Source organism: Cottoperca gobio, chromosome 21 (assembly GCF_900634415.1).
Source record: "Cottoperca gobio chromosome 21, fCotGob3.1, whole genome shotgun sequence".
Classification (NCBI taxonomy): Eukaryota; Metazoa; Chordata; class Actinopteri; order Perciformes; family Bovichtidae; genus Cottoperca; species Cottoperca gobio.
This window is the reverse complement of record NC_041375.1, coordinates 23,668,964-23,691,947: the sequence shown is the minus strand read 5'-3', so window position 1 is coordinate 23,691,947 and position 22,984 is coordinate 23,668,964. Positions and strand designations below refer to the sequence as shown.

At 45.8% G+C, this 22,984-nt stretch overlaps 1 protein-coding gene across 1 annotated transcript in view; it reads left to right on the top strand.

The window, feature by feature from the left end:
• sema5ba (sema domain, seven thrombospondin repeats (type 1 and type 1-like), transmembrane domain (TM) and short cytoplasmic domain, (semaphorin) 5Ba) overlaps positions 1-22,984 on the top strand; it is an 81,128-nt gene that overhangs the window by 12,678 nt on the left and 45,466 nt on the right. Inside the window, exons 3-6 of the mRNA XM_029459313.1 lie at positions 11,633-11,695; positions 12,431-12,529; positions 14,921-15,134; positions 19,463-19,748. Coding sequence (XP_029315173.1) covers positions 11,633-11,695; positions 12,431-12,529; positions 14,921-15,134; positions 19,463-19,748 — 662 coding nt within the window. The remainder of the gene's footprint in view (positions 1-11,632; positions 11,696-12,430; positions 12,530-14,920; positions 15,135-19,462; positions 19,749-22,984) is intronic.

Sequence of the window (22,984 nt, the reverse complement as noted above, 5' to 3'; positions counted from 1 at the left end):
AACAAATGGAGAATATACAATGTGTGTGTTGCTCGGCGTTACGTGCGAAGGAGAGGTCTTTGTGAGTTCATCAGATAATCAGATAATGCAAGACGGCATCAACATGGAGGTGGAATGTAAACACAGACGTATCTGTCTCCATCCACCTGAGTCCACTATATCTACCTCTGTGCCGGCTTCATTCTCTAAATCCCATTTACTGAACACATCCCCCAGTATCTCTGTGACATTCCTCCTCACAAGAACAGTCTTTGCTCCTGATGTGGAACTGCTGCTGCATTTCTTTTCTCTGCGTGTCCATTATGTCGCCCCCGCTAGTCTCACATCGTGTGAAACAATCAGCTTGTGCATCAATATGCAGACTTTTGCTCCCAACAGTATTGTGTGCACTTTGTTCAGCGCTCTAGATGATAATGTACGTACACGCCGCGCCAGAGCTGCTCCTTCATCCAAAACCGCCGTCTGAGGTCACCGTGAGAATGGGACGCGTTGGGAGACGACAGGGAAACATTTGAGTCAGAAAAGTTCAGCTGGACTTCTGATTTTTTGTCTCTTTAAGGTCCAAAACACACGGCGTCAGCGTGATCCCGTAGCTGCTGCTGTTGGACTGCATGAGGCGGAGCACAGCGTTCCCCTCTGATTGGTTTGCTCTTTTTGTAAATGCATTGGGGGGTAATCGGGTTGTGGTTATTCCATTCCAGAGCTAAACATTCCCCCCGAGATAGAGCGTCCCAGAGGGGCCTTGTTGTTTTTCTTCCCAGTGCAAGACTGACTTGATGTTTAGGTCACTGCTATTTTATTGTGCCGCTATTTCTGAGAGCGTATCAGAAGTCCTGCGACAGGACGGCCCCCCCTGTGTGTCGGGGGTCTGGGATTTGTCCTTGACGTGTCGTTTGTGTTCGGGGTTGTTGGAGTTGATCTGTGGTCTCTGGCTCCCACAGCCAGCTGATGATGAGCGGCCCCCAGGCCGCCGTCCTGCTGCGCGACATGATGGTCCGTCTCTTTAGAGCTAAAGACCTCTTTACCAGATGTGAGGCTGAGAAACAGATGAGCAGAGGTGGAAGAAGAAGACATTTGTTGATATATTACACAGTCTTTTAACTTCTTCTTGGCTCTGTACATATTTCATTAGTCTGGTTAATGCATCGACTCTGCTCTTCTTTGTCGAACGTTATAATTAACTCAATGTTTTTGGCCTTTGGTCGGTAAAAACATTTTAAAGACGTCACCTTAACCTTCATTACTTTCTGATGTGTCATGGGCGTTTTAGAAATGGTTGGTTGATCAATCAAAAAATTATAATTACTAAAATAATAGATAATGAAAATAATCCTAAATTGGAGCCTTAAATAGAAGCAATTAATTTAAACGTAAAAGTAATTTAATGTTTTTATGATTTGCACATGTAAAGAGTTTTATATAATAATTATGTTTGTCTGTATAAACTTTATCAATATCATAAAGCAGATTTATATTAAGATTGTGATCAACAACAAGGATTACTGGTTTTATTTTCACCATCATTCTGGATGATAATGAGAATATTTTACACACTAACTTAAATTGTAATAAATTAACTGAAACCAAATGTTGAGGCCGCCGTCAGTGAGAGTCACATCCGACAGTAACATGAAGTAGAAACCAGTCGGTCCGTCTAAAGGAAAGTGCAGCAAACAGCTGCTGTTTGGTCCCAGCATGCATCGCTTCCCTGCAGTGGACGCAGGTCGGCAGAGCAGTGCTGAGGTCAAGTGTCACAGTTTGCTCCTATTCAAACAGGAACTCCCTCATCAACAGAGATGTTCGGGGTCGTCCCAGCAGACCAGAAGTAAAACAAATGATCTGTTATTTAAAAATCCTTCGGGACAGGATGCATTTCGTTATGCTGAAGACACGCTTGACCTTTTCTCACGCAGGTAGTATTAGTGTGAAGTGATGCATGTTCCTTTCTCTATGGTTTCTCCTCTCCACTATGCATGGCACATACAGCCACAGTGCTGAAGGCCAGAGAGGGATCATGGAGAAAGCAGAGGGTCTTATAAATGAAAGGCCACGGGACGGACACTAAGCTGACCCCGCCGGATGCTCACACCCTTCATTCGCCCCGAGTATCAAGCTGCTCTCTCCGACCCCGAGGTTTGATGACTCACGGCTGATTTCATTCACACTCTCCATTAATTTCTGTGCCGCAGTTTGGCCGGAGATTTAATTATTGATGCCGTCTTTGTTAGAATGGAGGGATAATGTGTGAGCGAGCTGAGAGGAAAGGGAGGCGGCTTGTCACCCTGTAATGTGCTGCAGCCTGCGCAGCGACCATCTCTAATGCAATGTCTCTAAATGTGTTTGTGCACGGACACCTGGCCCGCAGGTAAACATGCTTTTGGTTTTTATTAAGTGCTTTCCACAGGAACGTGTCCACAAAGTTGTTTTTGGCTGCTGCCAGAGAAAACATGTTTAGTGTATATATATTGTATAATGCAATATGTTCATTATTGTTTTTAAATAAAGTTTGAATTGAAAGAGAACTGCCAATATCATCCGAATTTATTATGTGGTCCGCCACAGAGGACACGTTTATATTTTGACTCATTATATATATATATATTTTAACATTTGGAATATGGATTAGTTTACTATATATGTACTTAGTTGTGTAGTGCGTGACTTCCGTAAGAGTAGTGTTGTCTCAAACCGATCACAGCTGCACTCACCGGAAATAACAGTGACGGCTTCTTCAATTGTAGTTCTGCTTCAGTGTTTGTAGTCTTTGGTCGTCAGGTGGTGGAGGAACAAAAGAAAGTTTGCAGAGGTGAGAGAAACTTTATGCAGAGTCCTCAGTGTTTATCTGTAAGCGTTAAACTTCACAGCATTTGTGCTGGAATTTTAACAAAGTGAGTTTTTGCACATTTCTTATGAGCCCTATGTATACACGCTGGGCTTTAATACCATGCGTACATTCTTGTGAGTGTGTGGGAGCATAAAGTACAGTAAGTGTGGAGGAGAAGGAATAATCCTCTGCAGGTTGGTCATGGAGAGACTGCTCACCTGTCAGCCTCCTAATGTGGAACTACAGTGAGTGGGAGGCAGCAGCAGGATGAGTGGGCGGCCTCGTACAGGCACACACTGAACCGCACCATGTCTTCAACACTTTTACATCACATGAAGAGAAAACTGCTTATTGTTCACACTAAATCTGTTGTAAAACTCCCTCTGCGGGGATATTTTACATATTCATTTTCTTTAAAAACATCATCAGTCATAGAAGCAAATCTATATTTCCAAAGGGAGAGTTATATTGAACTCTTATGTAACCACTACAGGTTTTATTAAACATTGTATTCTCTTTTTAATTCGGCCCCTTGCTGCATGTTTCTTGCTCGATCTGTATCTTAAAAAATAAAACGGCTATTTATCTTTTTTCATAGCTACCATACAATACACACATATTGTAACAAATATTTTAGTTTTATTTATTTAGTACTAAAAGTTGGTGCTGAATATTTGGTCAGCTGTTTTTTATCAGATATTTCCAGATTTGATTATTATTTTAATCCATAATGTATTTTAATTTATATATTCAGTCAAAGCTCTGAGGTTTCCAAGACAACAAAGAGTTATTTGTGAATTATTGCTCTTTTTATTTAATACAACAATGATTTTTTTTGCCACAAACATGTTGTTCTAGCAATAGCAAAGTAAACGGTATCGTATTAATATTGTCATAGCAGGTGATCGTCATTCCCCACCTGTCCACCAGATGGCCTCAGAGGCTCCACCTGTGCCAGTCACATGACCCCGCTCCTCTCTGAACAACCGTTCTCTCGTTACACCGCCGGTCCACATTAGTGGGATGTACCTGCATGTCGTATGTGTGTAAGGTCACGTTAGTGTTTCCTCAACACAAGCGCTCGTAAAAGAACTTATCTGTGATTCAGTAAACATCTGAAATGTGGAGTCTGTATCTGGACAGCAGAATACTTTACACTGGATCCGTGTTGTGTTTGTCTAAGTGCTGCTTTTCACACTTACAGAAGTAGCAGAGACGTTGTCAGAAGTGTTTGGAGCTTTGTGTTCATGGCTGAACGACTATTTGCTGTTTGTCTGTCAGTCGGTCTCTGCACCCACTGCACTCCTCAACGATGTGAGAACATTTACAACAACACACACTGAAAGCTGCTTTTCTCCATGTCTGCAGCAGTGTATAGATGAAGGTGTGCGCGTGTGTGTGTGTGTGTGTGAGAGAGAGAGAGACACAAAGGAGAGGATGTGGGTGTGTCCACGAGACAATGAGCTATGAGACAAAGGCTTGTTGAAAGTCTGTGGTTTTGCATGTGGCTTTGTAAATCCTACTGTGTATCTGTGTGTTTATATCCGTGAATGTGAACCTACGGGTGTTTATTTATGTAAATATGTATCTGTTTATTCAGCCATTCAATCCTTTATTTGCAGTGAATGGCCAGTTCCCCGTTTAATAATGAGCATTGCTTCTGCTGCGAGTAAACATTTAAACATTTGACATTTGAAAAGTAAAGGAGAATACTGCAAAGTTCATCCCAACAAGAAAGAAATGAGAAAACATGTTTAGAGAGACAGATTGTCAATAATATCAAGACACAAATTGACTCAACAACCTCCCAAAACAATGTCTGTGCACCGGGGGAGCAGTGGTGAAGAAGACGAGCTGTTTAACATCACATGTGGGCCGTTGTTACAGCAGCTGTGACAATAAAATGCGTAGGTTACAAATCTGTGTCGCTGCTAACATTTCACAATTCATAAAACTCATATGTTGCACTAAATCCCCACAGAGCTGCTGCGTGCACCCCCTGCGTGCACCCCCTTTCTGTGCAAAGTGGTGCACTCAAAGATCATATCAAGTTCTGTGGTGAAAACATGTTTCTCCTTCAGTCATCACTAATAAAATAATGGCGCCCGGTTGCTGCGTTCCCTCGTTTGACCTTTTCGTCTGTGTGACGAACCTTTGTATTTAAAACCAATAAGATAATAAAACTTGCTAAAGTAGTAACATGGGAGCAATTAATAAATGTTGACGGCATTTCTACAAGCCGATTGCAAGAGAACGTGCGTGATCAGCACATATTAAGCAGGAGGAAGTGACACGTTCTTAAAAGGGCAAAGAGTGAATGAGCCTCAGTTCTCCTGTTTCTGGGCCCAAAAGTTGAACTTGAACTCACCGCAAAGACTACGGCCAACAGCCAATCATGTCGTCGTAAAATATTAGTTTATTGGAATGATCAGAATGGACGAAGAGGCTTCTGCGTGTGCCCGTCCTGACTTGCTTTCCTCTCTTCTCGTGCACTGATTCTTTTCAGAGCTGTAGTCAGCATTACATATATATATATTATATTAATCTGAATAATATTAATGATCATAATCTGGGGTTTACAGAACTGTCGGCTCTGGATGCGTCACTGGCGTCCCACCTGTGCACAGCGGTGTTCACTGCTGTGTGGGTGCAGAGTGTTTCTCCTCTGCACCAATTAGTGCCAAAGTTGGCCATACCGTGTGTGTGTGTGTGTATAAGGTGTGTGTGTGTGTGTATAAGGTGTGTGTGTGTGTGTGGGTTGTTGCTTTAAATAGCAGATTACGTAGATGCAGAGAACAAGGAAAGAGGGGTAGAAAATGAGACTTTGACTAAATGCAGATTTGTTTCCACTTCCTGTGAATATATACATTTTGAAAATGACTTCCTTGTATGAATGATAAATAAAGCGTTTCTACGTTTTCATGCCCCGGAGTAAACAAACGTGTTAAGTAAACGTCTCACTTAAAGAGCATCCTCGATCAATGCATGGAGAGCTATTAGAATAGAGATGCTGTTCTGCTGCTTTATGTTAGCTTTACATATTAAGTAATAGCTCAACTGTTACTTAATGCAGGATATTATTCAAACTTAACTTTTTAGGTTCTATGTTAAAGACATTTGTAATATTTTCATTCTCTTCTAGATGAAACTCAATCTCACTGCATTGGAATGCAAATGTCTCTCGACTATAACAAGTGGCAGACAGCTCCTATTCAAACAGCCATTACTCCCCTGACACACTTATTTACAATATTCATGAGTTATAATTAGTTGTCACACATAATGTTAGCAGTGTGTCAGTGAGAGGCGGCCTTATCAACACAGTGCCACATTTCAGGAACAACCACATTTGCTGCCTCCGCCGCTGCTCTTTACTTCATTAGTGCTTCCAGCTCGACGTCTCTCGCTCGATTTTTTCTTTTTGTTTCTCGTAAAAATATAATTTGTTTTCCAGCCCGGCCACCATCTTTCTGCAGTAAAAGTAATGAATCCTCTTTTTTGCCACTAATTGTGTTTTCTGCTATTTTATTTGCCGATAAAAAAGAAAAGAAATTCCCTTTTTGCCCCGCTCCTGCCTCCTTGAAGAAAGTCGCCCGGGGGAAGATATTCTGCAGCGGGGAAATGTGGTGTCAGGCTGGAGGGGACTTGATGGCAGGGAGAGCACGTGGGTGTTAGTCTTGCTAATAGATGGAAATGAACTCTAACATGCATCTTAGGCCACAGGCACACATAATAAACATGCTCGTGGGCTGAGCATGACACAGGGCTGTAACGGTCTGCCTCTGTCATTGGCTGGTGTTTCAAGAATAGTGTTTTAAATTCAATGTCGAGTGCAGTTTTCGGTCCATATTGATGCTTTGTTTACGTCTGAAACCCACAGATCTTATACTGATGTACTCACACTGTCGTCACCTCACCAGGAAGGTGTTGTTTGTTTGCTTGAGGCGAAGGCGAAGGCGGGAGTATTGATGTGGTTATAGTGCCAGAAGACCTTTTACCCATCATGCTCTCTGGATGTGTCACCTTCCAGTTGCACCTCGGCCCCATCACATCTCCGTCGTGGTTCAAATGTCCACAGGAAGTGGATGTTACAGGTGGAGGCTGGATGTTACAGGTGGAGGCTGGATGTTACAGGTGGAGGCTGGATGTTACAGGTAGAGGCTGGATGTTACAGGTGGAGCCTGGATGTTACAGGTGGAGGCTGGATGTTACAGGTAGAGGCTGGATGTTACAGGTGGAGGCTGGATGTTACAGGTGGAGGCTGGATGCTGGATGTTACAGGTGGAGCCTGGATGTTAGAGGTGGAGCCTGGATGTTAGAGGTGGAGGCTGGATGTTAGAGGTGGAGCCTGGATGTTAGAGGTGGAGGCTGGATGTTACAGGTGGAGGCTGGATGCTGGATGTTACAGGTGGAGCCTGGATGTTACAGGTGGAGGCTGGATGTTACAGGTAGAGGATGGATGTTACAGGTGGAGGCTGGATGTTACAGGTGGAGGATGGATGTTACAGGTGGAGGCTGGATGTTACAGATGGAGGCTGGATGTTACAGGTGGAGGATGGATGTTACAGGTGGAGGCTGGATGTTACAGGTGGAGGATGGATGTTACAGGTGGAGGCTGGATGTTACAGGTGGAGGATGGATGTTACAGGTGGAGGCTGGATGTTACAGGTGGAGGATGGATGTTACAGGTAGAGGCTGGATGTTACAGGCGGAGGCTGGATGTTACAGGCGGAGGATGGATGTTACAGGCGGAGGCTGGATGTTACAGGTGGAGGCTGGATGTTACAGGTGGAGGCTGGATGTTACAGGCGGAGGCTGGATGTTACAGGCGGAGGCTGGATGTTACAGGCGGAGGCTGGATGTTACAGGCGGAGGCTGGATGTTACAGGCGGAGGATGGATGTTACAGGTGGAGGCTGGATGTTACAGATGGAGGCTGGATGTTACAGGTGGAGGATGGATGTTACAGGTGGAGGCTGGATGTTACAGGTGGAGGATGGATGTTACAGGTAGAGGCTGGATGTTACAGGCGGAGGCTGGATGTTACAGGCGGAGGCTGGATGTTACAGGTGGAGGATGGATGTTACAGGTGGAGGCTGGATGTTACAGGCGGAGGCTGGATGTTACAGATTCCTTCTCCTGCTTCAGGGTCAAAGGTTAAGAGGTTGGAGGCAACAAAGTGTGTGACTGAAATGGGAGTCAACATTGGTTTCTCTTTCTCTAATCTTAAATCAGTCGTTTGACGCTGGGAAATATGCTTATTCGCTTTCTTTCCGAGAATTAAATGAGAAGATCGATAATGTCTGTATGGAAAATATAACGCTAGCAGCTGGTTAGCTTAGCATAAGCACTAGCTCCAGATGTAGATAGATTTAGTTAACTTCAGACAGAAGTAGGCTAACTGTTTCCTACTGTTTCCAGTCTTTGTGCTAAGCTAAGCTAACCGGCTGCTCACGGTTGCTTTGCGTTTACTTTACAGAACTGAGAGCGGTATCGATCTTCTCTTGTAACTCTCAGCAAGAAAACAAATAAACGTCAAATTATTCTTTTAATCAATTAGTTCTTATGTCTAAACCCAAACATACCTTAAACCATGGCAATCTTTTATCATATTTTACTCTCGAGTCTGCAACAGTGGTTCAGTGTGAAAATCTAAGTTTCTATCTCTTCCCTTTCTCTATGTTGGAAAGGAAGAAATAATAATCCCTGCGATAATAAACCCACACCGTGTACAGCTTTAACTGCTGATGGCAGTCAGGCCATTCAGGGGTGCAGAGGGAAGGTATGTGAGGGGAGGATGTTGAGGTGGAGTTGGTATTCTCACAGCCTCTGTGTGAGTGTGGCTTTGTTCCAAAGTGGTGTGAAGAAGAATAGATGGACACAGGGAGGGGGGGGGGCACTTTCTGGTGAAGGTCAGCAGGTTAAGCCGATGGGGATGCGTGGAGACGGAGCCCTGCCGAAAAGATGGTAATGCCCAAAGCCATGATTCATCGCAAAGGCATCTATCATCCTGTGTGTGTGTGTGTGTGTTTACAATGACGTCATCCCATCAGTCCCCAGCCTGTCAGGAGCTGACAGGCTGGGGCTGCGGAGGAGCAGTGTTTTTATTTCAACAGGCAGAGTGATGGACTGCTTCGGAGGGGGCGGAGCTGCTCTCTGAATGAAAGCTGCCACGCTGCTCGCTGTGCTCATGGGAAGTGGATTTCAGGGTTGTTGTTGTTGTTGAGTGTCTGCGTGGTGTTTTTGGCGGCCACACAAACCGCATGGCTAGACAGTCGAGGTCCCGTGGAGCACATTAGCCACTTTTATTTTTGTATTTCTTCCTCGCCTTCTACATGTACAGTGCCCTGGAGCTCAAGTCTCTTTTTAATCACAGTTTACTTAGCGTGTCTTTCCCCAGTGCAGCCTGATGCAGGTTAATTGAAGGGAGCTGCTGTGGGAGATGAACTGTAACTATCAATATAGGCCAGAGCCCACTTACCGGTGCTCTATCGGCTGCAGGAGCTAAACATAGCTTCAATAACGCTAATGAACTTAAACCTGCGCTCATATACAGTACAACTGTTTTATCTGGGGTTTGCTTCATTTGGTTTGGCTTGCTTGAAGCTGCCCTAATAAGTATTTATACATTAAACAAGAAATCAATAGACTAAGAATTATCACGTGCAATTCCCTTTAACGTGTGGTTTTACTGCTGGAGTTCACTCTCACGGCTCTCATCAACCTGGTTAACAAAGTTAGCGACTATAGTGAACATAGTGACGCAGATATTTCCCTCAGTCGTTGGGTGGTCATGTGGGTAAGTCGGGGCCTGCTACGCAATTTATCATCACATGGTTGATCATGAAGGAATACTAGACGACACCGAACATATGTAGCAGTTCAAGAGCAACTTTCACCACAAACATATTTATTTGAACCCAAACCAAAAGTGTTTTTGATTATGTTCAAAACATAACGTATCGTTTTTAACTTTCACTTTCACTTTCACAACATATAATGTGCAGTTTGGCCGTCTGACGTATTAGAACACGTTTATATGTTTTGGCCACCAGGGGGCACACTTTCCTAAGATCACTGTATAAAGTTATTTTGGCAAACATAGAGTTGTCTTGAAAATGTGTTTCTGTCCTTTTAGCGTTTAGGTTTGATCTCTACGATCAATATCTCTACAGACCCCAGCAGCTCGTTGCTAACTTAGCATGTCGGCCATGTTGTGCTGAGCAGGTAGTGCACAGCGGTGTTTTAATTTGTCTCAAACATGTGGAACATTATTTCCTCCTCAGTGTTTAAGCTGCACAGAAAGTTCTGGCAGTTTGAACAGTCAAATAACAATCATGAATGTCTATGAACATAAGCTTAATATAAAAGCAAAATAAATCCCAGACTAGCTCATTAGGCGGTGGGTAGCACTGCTCAGTCTGGCGATTTCACTCATTAGCAAGAATTTATGTAGAAGCTAATCATCCCAAATAATGAACTTTCAAGCACAGTCGATATACTTCATGATCTGCGAAATGAAAGATCTATTTATATCCTTTAAACAGAAACTCAGCACATTTTACCTCAACATTTTGTCCCAAGTAAGATTTAGCCACTTCTCTTACGTTCTCATTAAATGTGCTTATGCTGTTTTATTTCCATTTAAAATCCTAAAGAGTTATATTCTCTGCTCCTAGGATCTGAAGATGAAAATGTTAATAACTCACAACTATATTTTCCCTGCAGAACTCCTCGCTGAGTCTCGGGGCTGTACTGTCTCTTCTGCTGAGTTTAATTAAAGCAAAATGAGGAGTTAAATCACTGCAGGACAAAGTCACACCTAATGGTCCAAGGAGGCATATAGGTGTTTCAGAGGAGCCACATGGTGAATCAGACGTCGCTCTTCCCTGAAGTTTACTGTTTGTTCTCCATTTGGCTGCTGGAACACTGACCCAGTTTACTGTTGACTCCTGCTCGGTCTCACTTGGCGAGCGGCGCTGAATATTGGGTCACAACTTTGTCCCACTGGCCGATTGTCCTGGGAAGGCGATTCATAAGTCCTAGATAATTATCTGCCGTCCTCTTGTGTGGCAATAATCCCTTCGGGGGAAATAAAGACAAACAGATGGAAAGATGGAGGATCAGACGGATTGATGTTATACAATTGCAGACTTGTTTTTATCACGTTTAGACATTTAGGCAACCTTCCTACTTGGGCAGTGAGATCAGAGCGGAGGAGGATGAGTAAAAGGAGGCCAACGACACCCAACAGGGGGTCCCCTGGCACCCTGCACACATACAGTTCACGCCAAGAGAGGGACATTTCTCAACCCTCTTAACAAGAGCCAGTGCGGCTCTGGTGGCCAAGTAGCATGTGTGTGTATACACATGCATTAGTGTGTTTGTCGTGCAGTCGTGCAGTGCTGCTGCCTGCATCCATAATTAAGCCCAAGACACAAACATCAACAGGAATCTAATTGGCCGGTAGGAGTGAAAGAGGGGGGGGGGAGCGGAGGCGAGTGCTGCAAACTTTCCGAGCGAAAGATAGAGAGGGGAAGAAGATGGAGAGAAAGCTATTTACATGCTAATGCCGTCCTCGTCCTCCTACCGTGCCCGCTACCCTCGACTGAGCTCTGTGCTGGCAGGCCGGTCGCCATGTTTACACAATGAACAAACAGCAATGAGGTTAAAGTCTTTTCAAGCATCTTCTTGTGCGTGAATACAGTTTTAGCAACAGTCAGTTGTTGCGTAACTGTTTGTCGTGTCTGAAGGAGCTGACTGCTTTTCGGCCTCTTTTTCATTATTTTTTCTTGTTTTTGTTTCCTAGGCGACAGAATGGGCACCGGACGAGGACACCAAGCGGTCCTGTCAGAGCAAAGGCAAAACAGAGGTAACCTCCATCACGCCCCCAATTACAACACTTCATGTCTGTGCCGCCTGGCGTACAGAGAGGCCATCTTGATATCTTCTAGCTGCTGTGGCGACGTCCTCGTGGGTCTTATGGAGGCGTCTGCATAGAACAGATATTCAGACCCTTCAAAAAAAGAGTTGTTTTTATTGCAGTGAAGAGAGAGCGCACAAGAGAGACTACAGGGCCAGATAGTGAGACACACAATAAGACTTCCTTTCAAATACAGCGTGTCGGATAACAAACGATATTGCGTTTTTTTTGTGAACAGCTGATTGCAGCGTCACGCTTCTCTGCCTTTGTGCATGAAGAGCAAAGGCTGATGTCTAATAACACAAAACAATCAATTCTCTCAGAAAGCTGCTTCACTGCATTCACCTCAGTTCTTTGATGCAACACAAAGAGCCAACATTTACAAAAAATGATACTTATATAAATCTATCTTATGCCTTTTGTTAACACAGATTTCCCTCTTTACGGAAGCACATACTTCACTTACTGTAGAGCCTCAGTCGATGTCACACATAGGTTTCCATTCTTATTTCTGAACAATGGTCTTACAAGAGGGAGAGCTGCAGACACTGGATTGCTTTGCTTTTGGTTGCATGCCAGTCTGGTGCATTGTTCTTCTCAGCAACACGTCACAGAATATTTCTCCTGCCACCTCAGCTTTCCTCTGCTCCCCTGTAACTTTCCTCTTGGCCCACTTCTCTGCAGATTGAATGTCAAAACTACATCAGAGTCCTGCTGGTGAACAAGACTGAGGTCATGTCCTGCGGAACTAATGCTTTCCAGCCACAATGTATTACGCGAGAGGTACGGATAAGTGTGTGTTTGTGTGTGTGTGTGTGTGTGATGTTGTTTCAGTGAAAACGCTGCAGAATTAATCTGCTCCTCTCCCTCTCTCTCTGTGACGCTCTCCCTCTCTCTCCCTCTGTGACGCTCTCTATCTCTCTCCCCCTCTGTGACGTTCTCCCTCCCCCTCTGTAACGTTCTCCCTCTCTCCCCTCTGTGACGCTCTCCCTCTCTCTCCCTCTGTGACGTTCTCCCTCTCTCCCCTCTGTGACGCTCTCCCTCTCTCTCCCTCTCTGTGACGTTCTCCCTCCCCCTCTGTAACGTTCTCCCTCTCTCTCCCCCTCTGTGACGTTCTCCCTCTCTCCCCTCTGTGACGCTCTCCCTCTCTCTCCCCCTCTGTGACGTTCTCCCTCTCTCCCCTCTGTGACGCTCTCCCTCTCTCTCCCCCTCTGTGACGCTCTCCCTCTCTCTCCCCCTCTGTGACGCTCTCCCTCTATCTCCCCCTCTGTGATGCTCTCCCTCCCCTCTGTGATGCTCTCCCTCTCTCTCTCCCCCCTCTGTGACGCTCTCCATCTCTCTCCCCTCTGTGCCGCTCTCCCTCTCTCTCCCTCTGTGACGCTCTCCCTCTCTCTCCCCTTCTGTGACGCTCTCCCTCTCTGTTCCCCTCTGTGACACTCTCCCTCTATCGCCCCTCTGTGACGCTCTCCCTCTCTCTCCCTCTGTGACGCTCTCTATCTCCCTCTGTCTCTCCCTCTGTGACGTTCTCCCTCTCTCCCCCTCTGTGACGCTCTCCCTCTCTCTCTCCCTCTGTGACGCTCTCCCTCTCCCGCCCCCTCTGTGATGCTCTCCCTCTCTCTCCCCCTCTGTGACGTTCTCCCTCTCTCTCCCCCCTCTGTGACGTTCTCCCTCTCTCTCCCCCTCTGTGACGTTCTCCCTCTCTCTCTCTCCCTCTGTGACGCTCTCTCTCTCTCTCCCCCTCTGTGACGTTTTCCATCTCTCTCTCCCTCTGTGACGCTCTCTCTCTGTGACGCTCTCTCTCTCTATGACGCTCTCTCTCTCCCCCTCTGTGACGCTCTCCCTCTCTTTGACGTTCTCCCTCTCTCCCCCTTTGTGACGCTCTCTCTCTCCCCCCTTCTGTGACGCTTTCTCTCTCTCCCCCTCTGTGACGCTCTCACTCTCTCTCCCCCTCTGTGACGCTCTCCCTCTCTCTCCCCCTCTGTGACGCTCTCCCTCTATCTCCCCCTCTGTGATGCTCTCCCTCCCCTCTGTGATGCTCTCCCTCTCTCTCTCTCCCCCTCTGTGACGCTCTCCATCTCTCTCCCCTCTGTGCCGCTCTCCCTCTCTCTCCCTCTGTGACGCTCTCCCTCTCTCTCCCCTTCTGTGACGCTCTCCCTCTCTGTTCCCCTCTGTGACACTCTCCCTCTATCGCCCCTCTGTGACGCTCTCCCTCTCTCTCCCTCTGTGACGCTCTCTATCTCCCTCTGTCTCTCCCTCTGTGACGTTCTCCCTCTCTCCCCCTCTGTGACGCTCTCCCTCTCTCTCTCCCTCTGTGACGCTCTCCCTCTCCCTCCCCCTCTGTGATGCTCTCCCTCTCTCTCCCCTTCTGTGACGTTCTCCCTCTCTCTCCCCCTCTGTGACGTTCTCCCTCTCTCTCCCCCTCTGTGACGTTCTCCCTCTCTCTCTCCCTCTGTGACGCTCTCTCTCTCTCCCCCTCTGTGACGTTTTCCATCTCTCTCTCCCTCTGTGACGCTCTCTCTCTCTGTGACGCTCTCTCTCTCCCCCTCTGTGACGCTCTCCCTCTCTTTGACGTTCTCCCTCTCTCCCCCTTTGTGACGCTCTCTCTCTCCCCCCCTCTGTGACGCTTTCTCTCTCTCCCCCTCTGTGACGCTCTCACTCTCTCTCCCCCTCTGTGACGTTCTCTCTCTCTCCCCCTCTGTGATGCTCTCCCTCTCTCTCCCCTTCTGTGATGCTCTCTCTCTCCCCCTCTTTGACGCTCTCCCTCTCTCTCCCCCTCTGTGACGTTCTCCCTCTCTCCCTCTGTGACGCTCTCCCCTTTCTCTCCCCCTCTGTGACGCTCTCCCTCTCTGTGACGCTCTCCCTCTCTCTCCCCCTCTGTGATGTTCTCCCTCTCTCCCTCTGTGACGCTCTCCCTTTCTCTCCTCCTCTATGACGCTCTCCCTCTCCCCCTCTGTGACGTTCTCACTCTCTCTCTGTGACGCTCTCTCTCTCTCCCCCTCTGTGACGCTGCCTCTCTCTCCCCCTCTGTGACGCTCTCCCTCTCTTCCCCCCTCTGTGACGCTCTCCCTCTCTCTGTGACGCTGTCTCTCTCTCCCCCTCTGTGACGCTCTCCCTCTCTCTCCCCCCTCTGTGACGCTCTCCCTCTCTTCCCCCCTCTGTGACGCTCTCCCTCAGGTGGGCAACATGAGCAGCGTGCTGGAGCGGGTGAACGGTGTGGCGCGCTGCCCATACGACCCTCGTCACAACTCCACGGCAGTGGTGACAGAGAGCGGAGAGTTGTACGCCGCCACTGTCATCGACTTCTCTGGACGTGACCCCGTCATATACCGCAGCCTGGGCGGTATGCCACCTCTCCGGACGGCACAGTACAACTCGAAATGGCTCAACGGTACAGTAGCTTAGCGAGCAAATCCGAATTTCTGTGTCTCATAACAGCCATCACTGGTTCTCAGAGTCCATCGTGTTTGTTTGAACCAACATATATTCAAAGTTCTGTCAAATCTGCAGAAATACGTTCCAGCTTTGTTTCCTCAGTGTTCTGTCTGTTCTGTATCGGATGTGAGAATCTCACAGAATTAGTAATCTGATCAGGTTTCAACTCTTGTTTCCAAATCCACACAAAATTGAAATTGTATCAAACAATCTCGGGGGAAAAATTCCCGCTTCGACTTTAAACATTTTCCTCGACCTGCCCGGAGCGGCAGAGGTGACGAGTGTTTGTGTAACTCTTCCTGTTACAGCACAGCTCAATCTGACAGAGGGGGTTTCACAGGATTACAAAGACTGTTTGGATTTGAAGTTGTGTGAACACACAGTCCAGGTTAAGCAAAGGTATTGGTAGGATTTACAGAATGGCGGTGAACATGAAATACTCTCAATCCTGCCGGTGTCGGTGTCAATAATCTCCCTGCTGCTGACGCAGAGACTTTTCTACCTGAACACGCCGCAGCAGAAATCCTTTCACACACATCCTGCAGAAATGTAGATGGACCTCCTGCAGGAGGCATGTAGCGCCTGCTGTGCACAAACTGTCAGATTACTGGAGTCATTTTGGCCATTCATGGTTCTGAGAGAAAAGGTCAAATTCACGTTCTGCATCACAGAAGCAAAGGAATTAACTTTCCCTCTCATGACTAATGTTTTAATCAACTCAACATCAGCACTAGAAGTAACAAACACATATTCTGTATTGTGAGGAGAAGAAGGTTGTGAAAGATTTGTGAGAGTCGGGGAGACAGAACTGGAGAAGTAGGAGTGGAAAGATTGAGTGTGTGTGTGTGTGTGTGTGTGTGTGTGTGGTGAGAAAGGAGGGATGAGAGGGAGGCAGAGAAGATATACTGAGGAGCCAGTGAGCGATGTAATTATTCCTCACGGCAGGGAGAGGGTGAAATTACAACACACAGCATGCTTCACACCACGCAGGCTCTCTGCCTGTGTCTGCACGAGTGTGTATGCAGGTGTGTATATGTGTATTTACACTGTATGCAAGCTGCATGTGCCTCCACATGTGTCCAAGTTATGTGTGTGTTTGATAATCGTCACACACAAAGAGAAAATATGTGGGAGGAAGAAGATGAGCAGCAAAGCGGATAGTGTCCTCATCAGCCTAACCACAGCTGGCTGCACACACAGCCCGACACACATGTTGCACGACACTCCAGCGACGTGCGTTCGTGCTGCCGTGAAGCAGAGCGAGCGTCTGTGAGGGTTATAGAGTTGAGTTCCCGGTGGATTTGGGGTGTGAATGAAAATCTCATTTCCAGCTCTAAGCCTCTCCAATTCAGGAGAAGCAAAGGCAAGAAGGGGTCCTGGATCTAATCAATCTGTTCCCTTATTGGATTGGTCGCCTGCCAAGTGCCGACCAACTGCTTCCCATAATGCATCTGAATGGCACAAGGTGCTATAGAGTGGACAGTGAAATCATCTTAAGATTGTAAACAGGGGGATCCAGGCAACAATGTAACCACGAGGAAGGACATATCTTTAAAGCCTCTGTTGTCGAGATGTTTTAAACCTTGTAGGTCCACGTCAGGGCTTTTTATTGTTATTAGTTTTGGCTTTTTAACGATTGAGTAGCTACAATAAAAGCTTTTTAATATTTCCTTCCTTGTGGTTTTAATTGCTTTTACATTTTGATCCTGTTCTTTTCAAAAGCCCGACATCCTTCACCTGCAGCTGACAGCACGGAGCAAACGAGCTGCAAACCAGTCGACTTTTCAGCCTTGATTTTGAACACAACCATTATTACCTTTTAAACTAGCAGCACACGGGACACAGAACGTCTGTCCTGCTCTTTGTATGCACGCGCTGTCTGTGCAGTGCCAGCAGAAAGAGTTGACAGTGAACATGAGATCCAGGCAGAAAGGACCTTTTCTCCTATCCTTATTTTTTATACATCAACCCATCCGTCCCGTCTGAACGTAACCGAGCTACAAGGCAGAGCCCATTTTGTATTTGTGAACGGTGTTTGTGAATATTAAACAGCCTTGCTCTTTAACTGTATCTGCGTTTGATCTAAAGCGCCGTCACATGATCCAGCACCTAACCAGCCGGCCGTATTGAACAATCTGTTTACCGCTCTGCAGGGTGCTGGAGAGACTCGTCACATTTGCACCCACGCAGCTTCAGTAATATTATGCAGAATCTGTCGGCTCCACCTGCCCTTTGCCTTACACACGTACAGTATGCCTGAACACAGGTATGTAAACACAGCAGCGGCTGTACACACACACACACACTACCCCTCATGAAAACACCATCCACTCCTTCACATGGCGTCTCTCTGACGCTTCTCTTCAGCCTCATTTACAGTAATCGTCAGTGACCCCACATGACTCACTTGTTCATCTGCGAGCTCGTTAGCACCAATTAACTTCCTGAATGTGAAGTTCAGTTTGGTTTTGTGACGGATATAAACATCAAATGATACCTTTGGGTTTCATGCACAATACTAATGATAACAATGAAGTTTAATGTCTTTAATACTATATTTGTTAATGCTTTAGAGCCATCGCACTTCTCTCTATCATAAAGGTATAAAAAGCCCAAAAATATAACTTAAACAATAATAATACACACATTATATAGCTGACTCTCTCCGTCCCTCCACACTATAAAGAAATGAGACAAAACGCACGATACTAAGGATGAATTTAACTGATTCAAACGTTCTACAGATCTCCATTATATCTTTATTGGGATCATTGTGCAGTGACGATCTGACAGTGACGCCCTGTTCTTGCAGTAAAACTACGATTACTGGCCGTCTCACACACTTATTGTTAATACACAGGTGCTTTCTTCATGCAGTCGCTCCAGACCTTGTGTTTTTACTATAAATGTGAAGTGGACTCATGTTCTGCAGCCGCTGTGTGCACTGTCTCTTCCTGCTTCGGCTTGTAAATCTTATTCTCTTATAAAAAGCCTCTCGAGCCCCTGAGACACATTCCATTATGGCTGTTAACAGGTCATCTCCTGTGTGTGTGTGTGTGTGTGTGTGTGTGTGTGTGTGTGTGTGTGTGTGTGCAAATGAAGGTTTATTCCTCCAGTGATGTTTGTGCTCGTGCGAGTCGTGTGTGACATCACTTATGATAAATGTGTCCCGCTGGAGTATTTTCATCTCGTCTTCAAACTCGCCTGGAAGAAGAAAAGTCTGTCGGAAATAAAACTTGAGTGTTGGAGTCGCAGTCCGCTCAGTGAGGAGGCACAACACTGCAGCGTTCTTTAAGAAGCATATTGGTTAAAAGCTGATTATTCAGTTCTATAACCAGCGGGATGGAGAATGAATGAATCTATAACTAGTGACATTATTGAGCTTTAAAATGTATTAATTATGTGAAATCTTATTATTAATATTCTCAAATTGGCTTCAACAGGTAACAGACGTCACTGTGTTTTAAAATAGTTTAAAATACTAAAAACTAGGCAGAATGATCTGAAAGCGTAACATCTGAACAGCGATGCTTTATATTGTTCTTTATATATTTATTATTTATATATTACAGGGTTGCTTCACTCAGTATCTCCAGTGAAACCTTCTATGAACATGTTCTTCTCCAGTGAGCAGGACTTGTTCTGCTTGTTTAAATGTAATGTTTAAAGGCTGTGAACACATTCCTCTGCGTCTGCACATGAAGCAGAAACGACCTGCGTGATTAGATACAAAAAAAAGTGAAGCAGAGAAATGTGATTTGAAGAAGTTTGATCCTTTAAGCCGTTACAAAGACTTTTATGTGGAACCTCCAAAAAGTGTAGACGTTGAATCCGCCGCCACGTGTCGGACGCAAGACTGATGTGGACTGACGGGTTTAAGCTCCTTCGCTGCACAGCGGTGTCGGAGTATTCAGCGACGACAGTAACATCTCATTCAAAGTGTTTCTCTGCTGCACGTGATGACCCGCGCAGCAGGGAGGAAAATTAATCATGTGTCAGCCCGCGCAGTAAAAGACGTCCAGTTAAACAGGCTCCGTGGATTTAGCATCAAAACATCTCACAGATTTATTGGTGTCCATGTTTCATCTGCTCTCCTCCTGCTCTGCAGCCTCTCCTCACGTACACATGTTGAGGCTCTTCAGAGCTTCTTAGCAGAATGTTAAAGCTTTTGATTGCGATCAATAAATGAGTGCAGGGTTCAAAGAAACATCATCTAGAAGATGAATGCTGCAAACATTTCCGTGTAATGATCGCCGCCCTCTCTCTCTCCTCGCTGCGCCGCAGAGCCCCACTTCATCTCGGCCTACGACATCGGCCTCTTCACCTTCTTCTTCCTGAGGGAGAACGCGGTGGAACACGACTGCGGCAAGACCGTCTACTCCCGCGTGGCGCGAGTCTGCAAGAACGACATCGGCGGGAGATTTCTCCTGGAGGACACCTGGACCACGTTCATGAAGGCGAGGCTCAACTGCTCGCGCTCCGGGGAGATCCCCTTCTACTACAACGAGCTGCAGAGCACCTTCTACCTGCCCGAGCAAGACCTCATCTACGGCATCTTCACCACTAATGTGTAAGTGCACGCACACGTGTTGTAGCTCTGCACATAACTTCACAGACAGACAGACGTACAGACTTGTGGATTACACTTTGTTGGCTCCATGTTTGAAGCACAGTTGTAACATCAGAGCTCCTCCTGCACGCGACACTCCACCACGCTGCTCTTCTTCGCAGGTGGAGGTCTGTTGGCACCTGCATCTTGTGAACAGATTATTTAAAGTATAATTAGAGACACAGCTGAACTGTGAACTGGAAGGGAAGAGGGTTGTGTCTTTGCTTTAGTACATCTTTACATACTTATTCAGTGTTGGGTTCCAGGAGGATGTTTCCTGTAAAAAGGAAGTAGATTGAACTTCCTGGTTGTACAAAGATCTCAGTATTCGACCCGAGTACAGATCCCTCCTCGCGGTAATTATATCAAACACATGATTTGTCAACACTTTTCTCAAAAGCATCTTATTACTTATTTAAAAAGCTACTTTCACCTTTTATTATTACGCCTTTGGGAGCAATACTATAACACAAAGCTGCAATTACACACTTAAAGGGTTGAGATAAGTGTGACCAGTAACCGGACACAGTGTCTACATCCTGCATATAATTACAACTCATTAGGATTTAGCAGAAAACGTCTTCAAGCTAGAATGATGTTGTACAAAGAAGTCCAACGTTTAATTAAATGATGTCAGTGAATGTGGATGAAACACTTTTAGAAGAGTTCATCTTGAGTCTGTAGTTTGTTGCCACACAGAAGGATCATTTGTTTCTCACTTCCTCACCTTCTGTTACCTTGAACCACGCTGAGCGGAGAGCAACATCAGAACATCCTCACACACTGACTCTCGCTCCTCGTCCGTCCTCAAACAGACTCAATAAAGTTTTTCTCCTGTTAAACCCCGTGTACTTCCTTTCATCCAAACTTTCCTTGGTTTTTGGATTCTGCGTTGATCGTGGAGGCGAAAAGTGTTCAAGGTAACACCAGCTGAGTCACTGATATACAAATGGTGAAGTGTTCCTTTAGAGACGTACAGAGCTGGTAGAGAGCAACGTTGTTATAATGCCATCACTATTCCCCAACACAACTCTCACTGCTGAACAGAGAGGATGAACAAACCCACACAAACAAGCTGCAGCTGTTCAACACCAACCAGAATATTAATATGAGCAGTGACACCAACACACTGAAACTTCTTTCAGAACTCACATTTCATCACTAAAGTTTTCACCTTTACAGAAAGTTTCCCAGGAGCCTCGCTGCTGACGCTAATGATCAGTGGGACGCACACAGCTCCTTCTGGCGTCTGATTGCTCCAGGTGGGGGTGTCACACACTTCATTAGAGAGCCAAAGTGTGGACATTAGAGCTGTTTCTGTGCTGTTGATGGTGAGTTAAAGATGGAGGCTTCTCCTCTGCGCTGTGAGTCTGTGCGACATCAGCGTGCAGAGAGAGACGTCAACAAAGATGTTGCGGTTAAGCATTTCTGCACATGAGAGTGTACTTATTGTTTATCATCAACTAGTATACTTTTATATTCAGTATATTATGCAATAGTACAACATTTCCTTTCTGTCTGAGCGTTAGATGATCAATCCTTCTGCAGAATCTGTGGCACAATATGAGAACGGCACATTAAAAGATGCTGTCTTCCTTCACCTTCACTACCTCGTTAGAAAACAAGTGAGAGGAAGGAAGCAGAACCAACGTAATTGTGGTTATTTCCTAAAGTGGAGTTAAGTTTATTTATATTATATGCACATTTAAAGTGCTGCACTAATTAAACTGCACATAATATAATATGTGCTCACATCTAAAACAATTTGTAAAAATAAGGCCTTTGAGAATATGTACGTCTTTAAAGTGTCGATGGAGGGCGAACATGTGATTGCAGAAGACTGTTCCAAAGATTGCGTGCGTGCGTACGTGTGCGTGCGTGTGTGTGTGTTGTCGGGGGAGACGTTGGATGCTCACCTTCTGCTCTCTCACCTGTTAAGCTGCTGGGACTCACCACCACATGGCTGCTTTCCATCAGCCTGCAGCCATCTTTAGGACAGAGAGAGGGAGGAACTGTAAGGCGACAAAAGAAAATAAAAGCCAGGGAGAGGGGGGGGTGAGGGAGGGGAGAGGGGGGGGTGAATGAGAAGAGGTAATGAGAAAAATCATTGAGCTCCAAGCTTTTGTCCGTCGTCCTTTTGTCTCCTCCTTCCTCGCCCGTCCTTTCTGAAGCTGCTCTCCGGTCCTCCCTCCAAACCCTCGTCCCTCGTCGGGGTTGGATATGTTAATGTAATCACCACACACACTGTCTCCATCTGTCTGGCCTACATTGAACAGGCTCACAGCTGCTCCCAGGAGTTTGAGGCTGTAAAACAGAGCAGGACGAGTCGGAGCAGAGTACTTATCCCCTCTGTCTGCCCCCGACGTGGGACAGGTCTGAATACTCTGCAAAGGACCAGGACGCCATCGTGTGAATGTTGTCTTCAGATTATTGGTCGACAGGACAAAACACAAATCATTCCAGACGGTCAGATGTGAGGATTTGATGGTTTTAAGTTTAAAACCCTCGGATTCTGTGAAGCTGACGAACATTATTTTATTTGCCGATCGATGGAAAAATACATAATAATAATAATAAAGGCAGAAATGTCAGAAAATGCTTCTCAAGTATCAGAATCTGGTTTTACATTAGGAATTAGCTCTGGTGTGTGATAGTGCGGACATAACCACAGCAGGAGAAATACAATAAGAGCAAATACAGAAGAGTATAAATATAGAATGTAATGAAGAACTAATTTTAACGATTCATCTAGAGAATATTCAGCAGATTAATGTTTAATAAATAATCACTTGTTGCAGCCGTAATCAAAATCAAAGCAGCCCCCCCCCGACGCTCCTTTTGTAGTTAAAGTGGTAAAACTAAGCGAGACTCTGAAGAGCTCATCCACGAGATGTTAGAAAGCGTTTCTCACTCGCGCTGCTTCTCATGAATTCTAAACTGATTTTGAAATTAGACGAGTGCCCTTTTAATCAGTTCGTCAAACAGACCAATCAGTGAAGTAATAATCCTCTCGTGTCAAGGAAATCATGCTGTCTTAATGTTATGAAGACGTGCAGCAGTCGGCGCTGGCGGAGCGCAGAGGGTTTTAACATTCCATCAGAATAAGGACACTTAAGACCTCCGAGCACGGCCCGCTCTTTTAATTAACTCCAGGTCCTTATTGGCAGGGTCCTTCTGTCGGGGGCAGCGGAGACTTC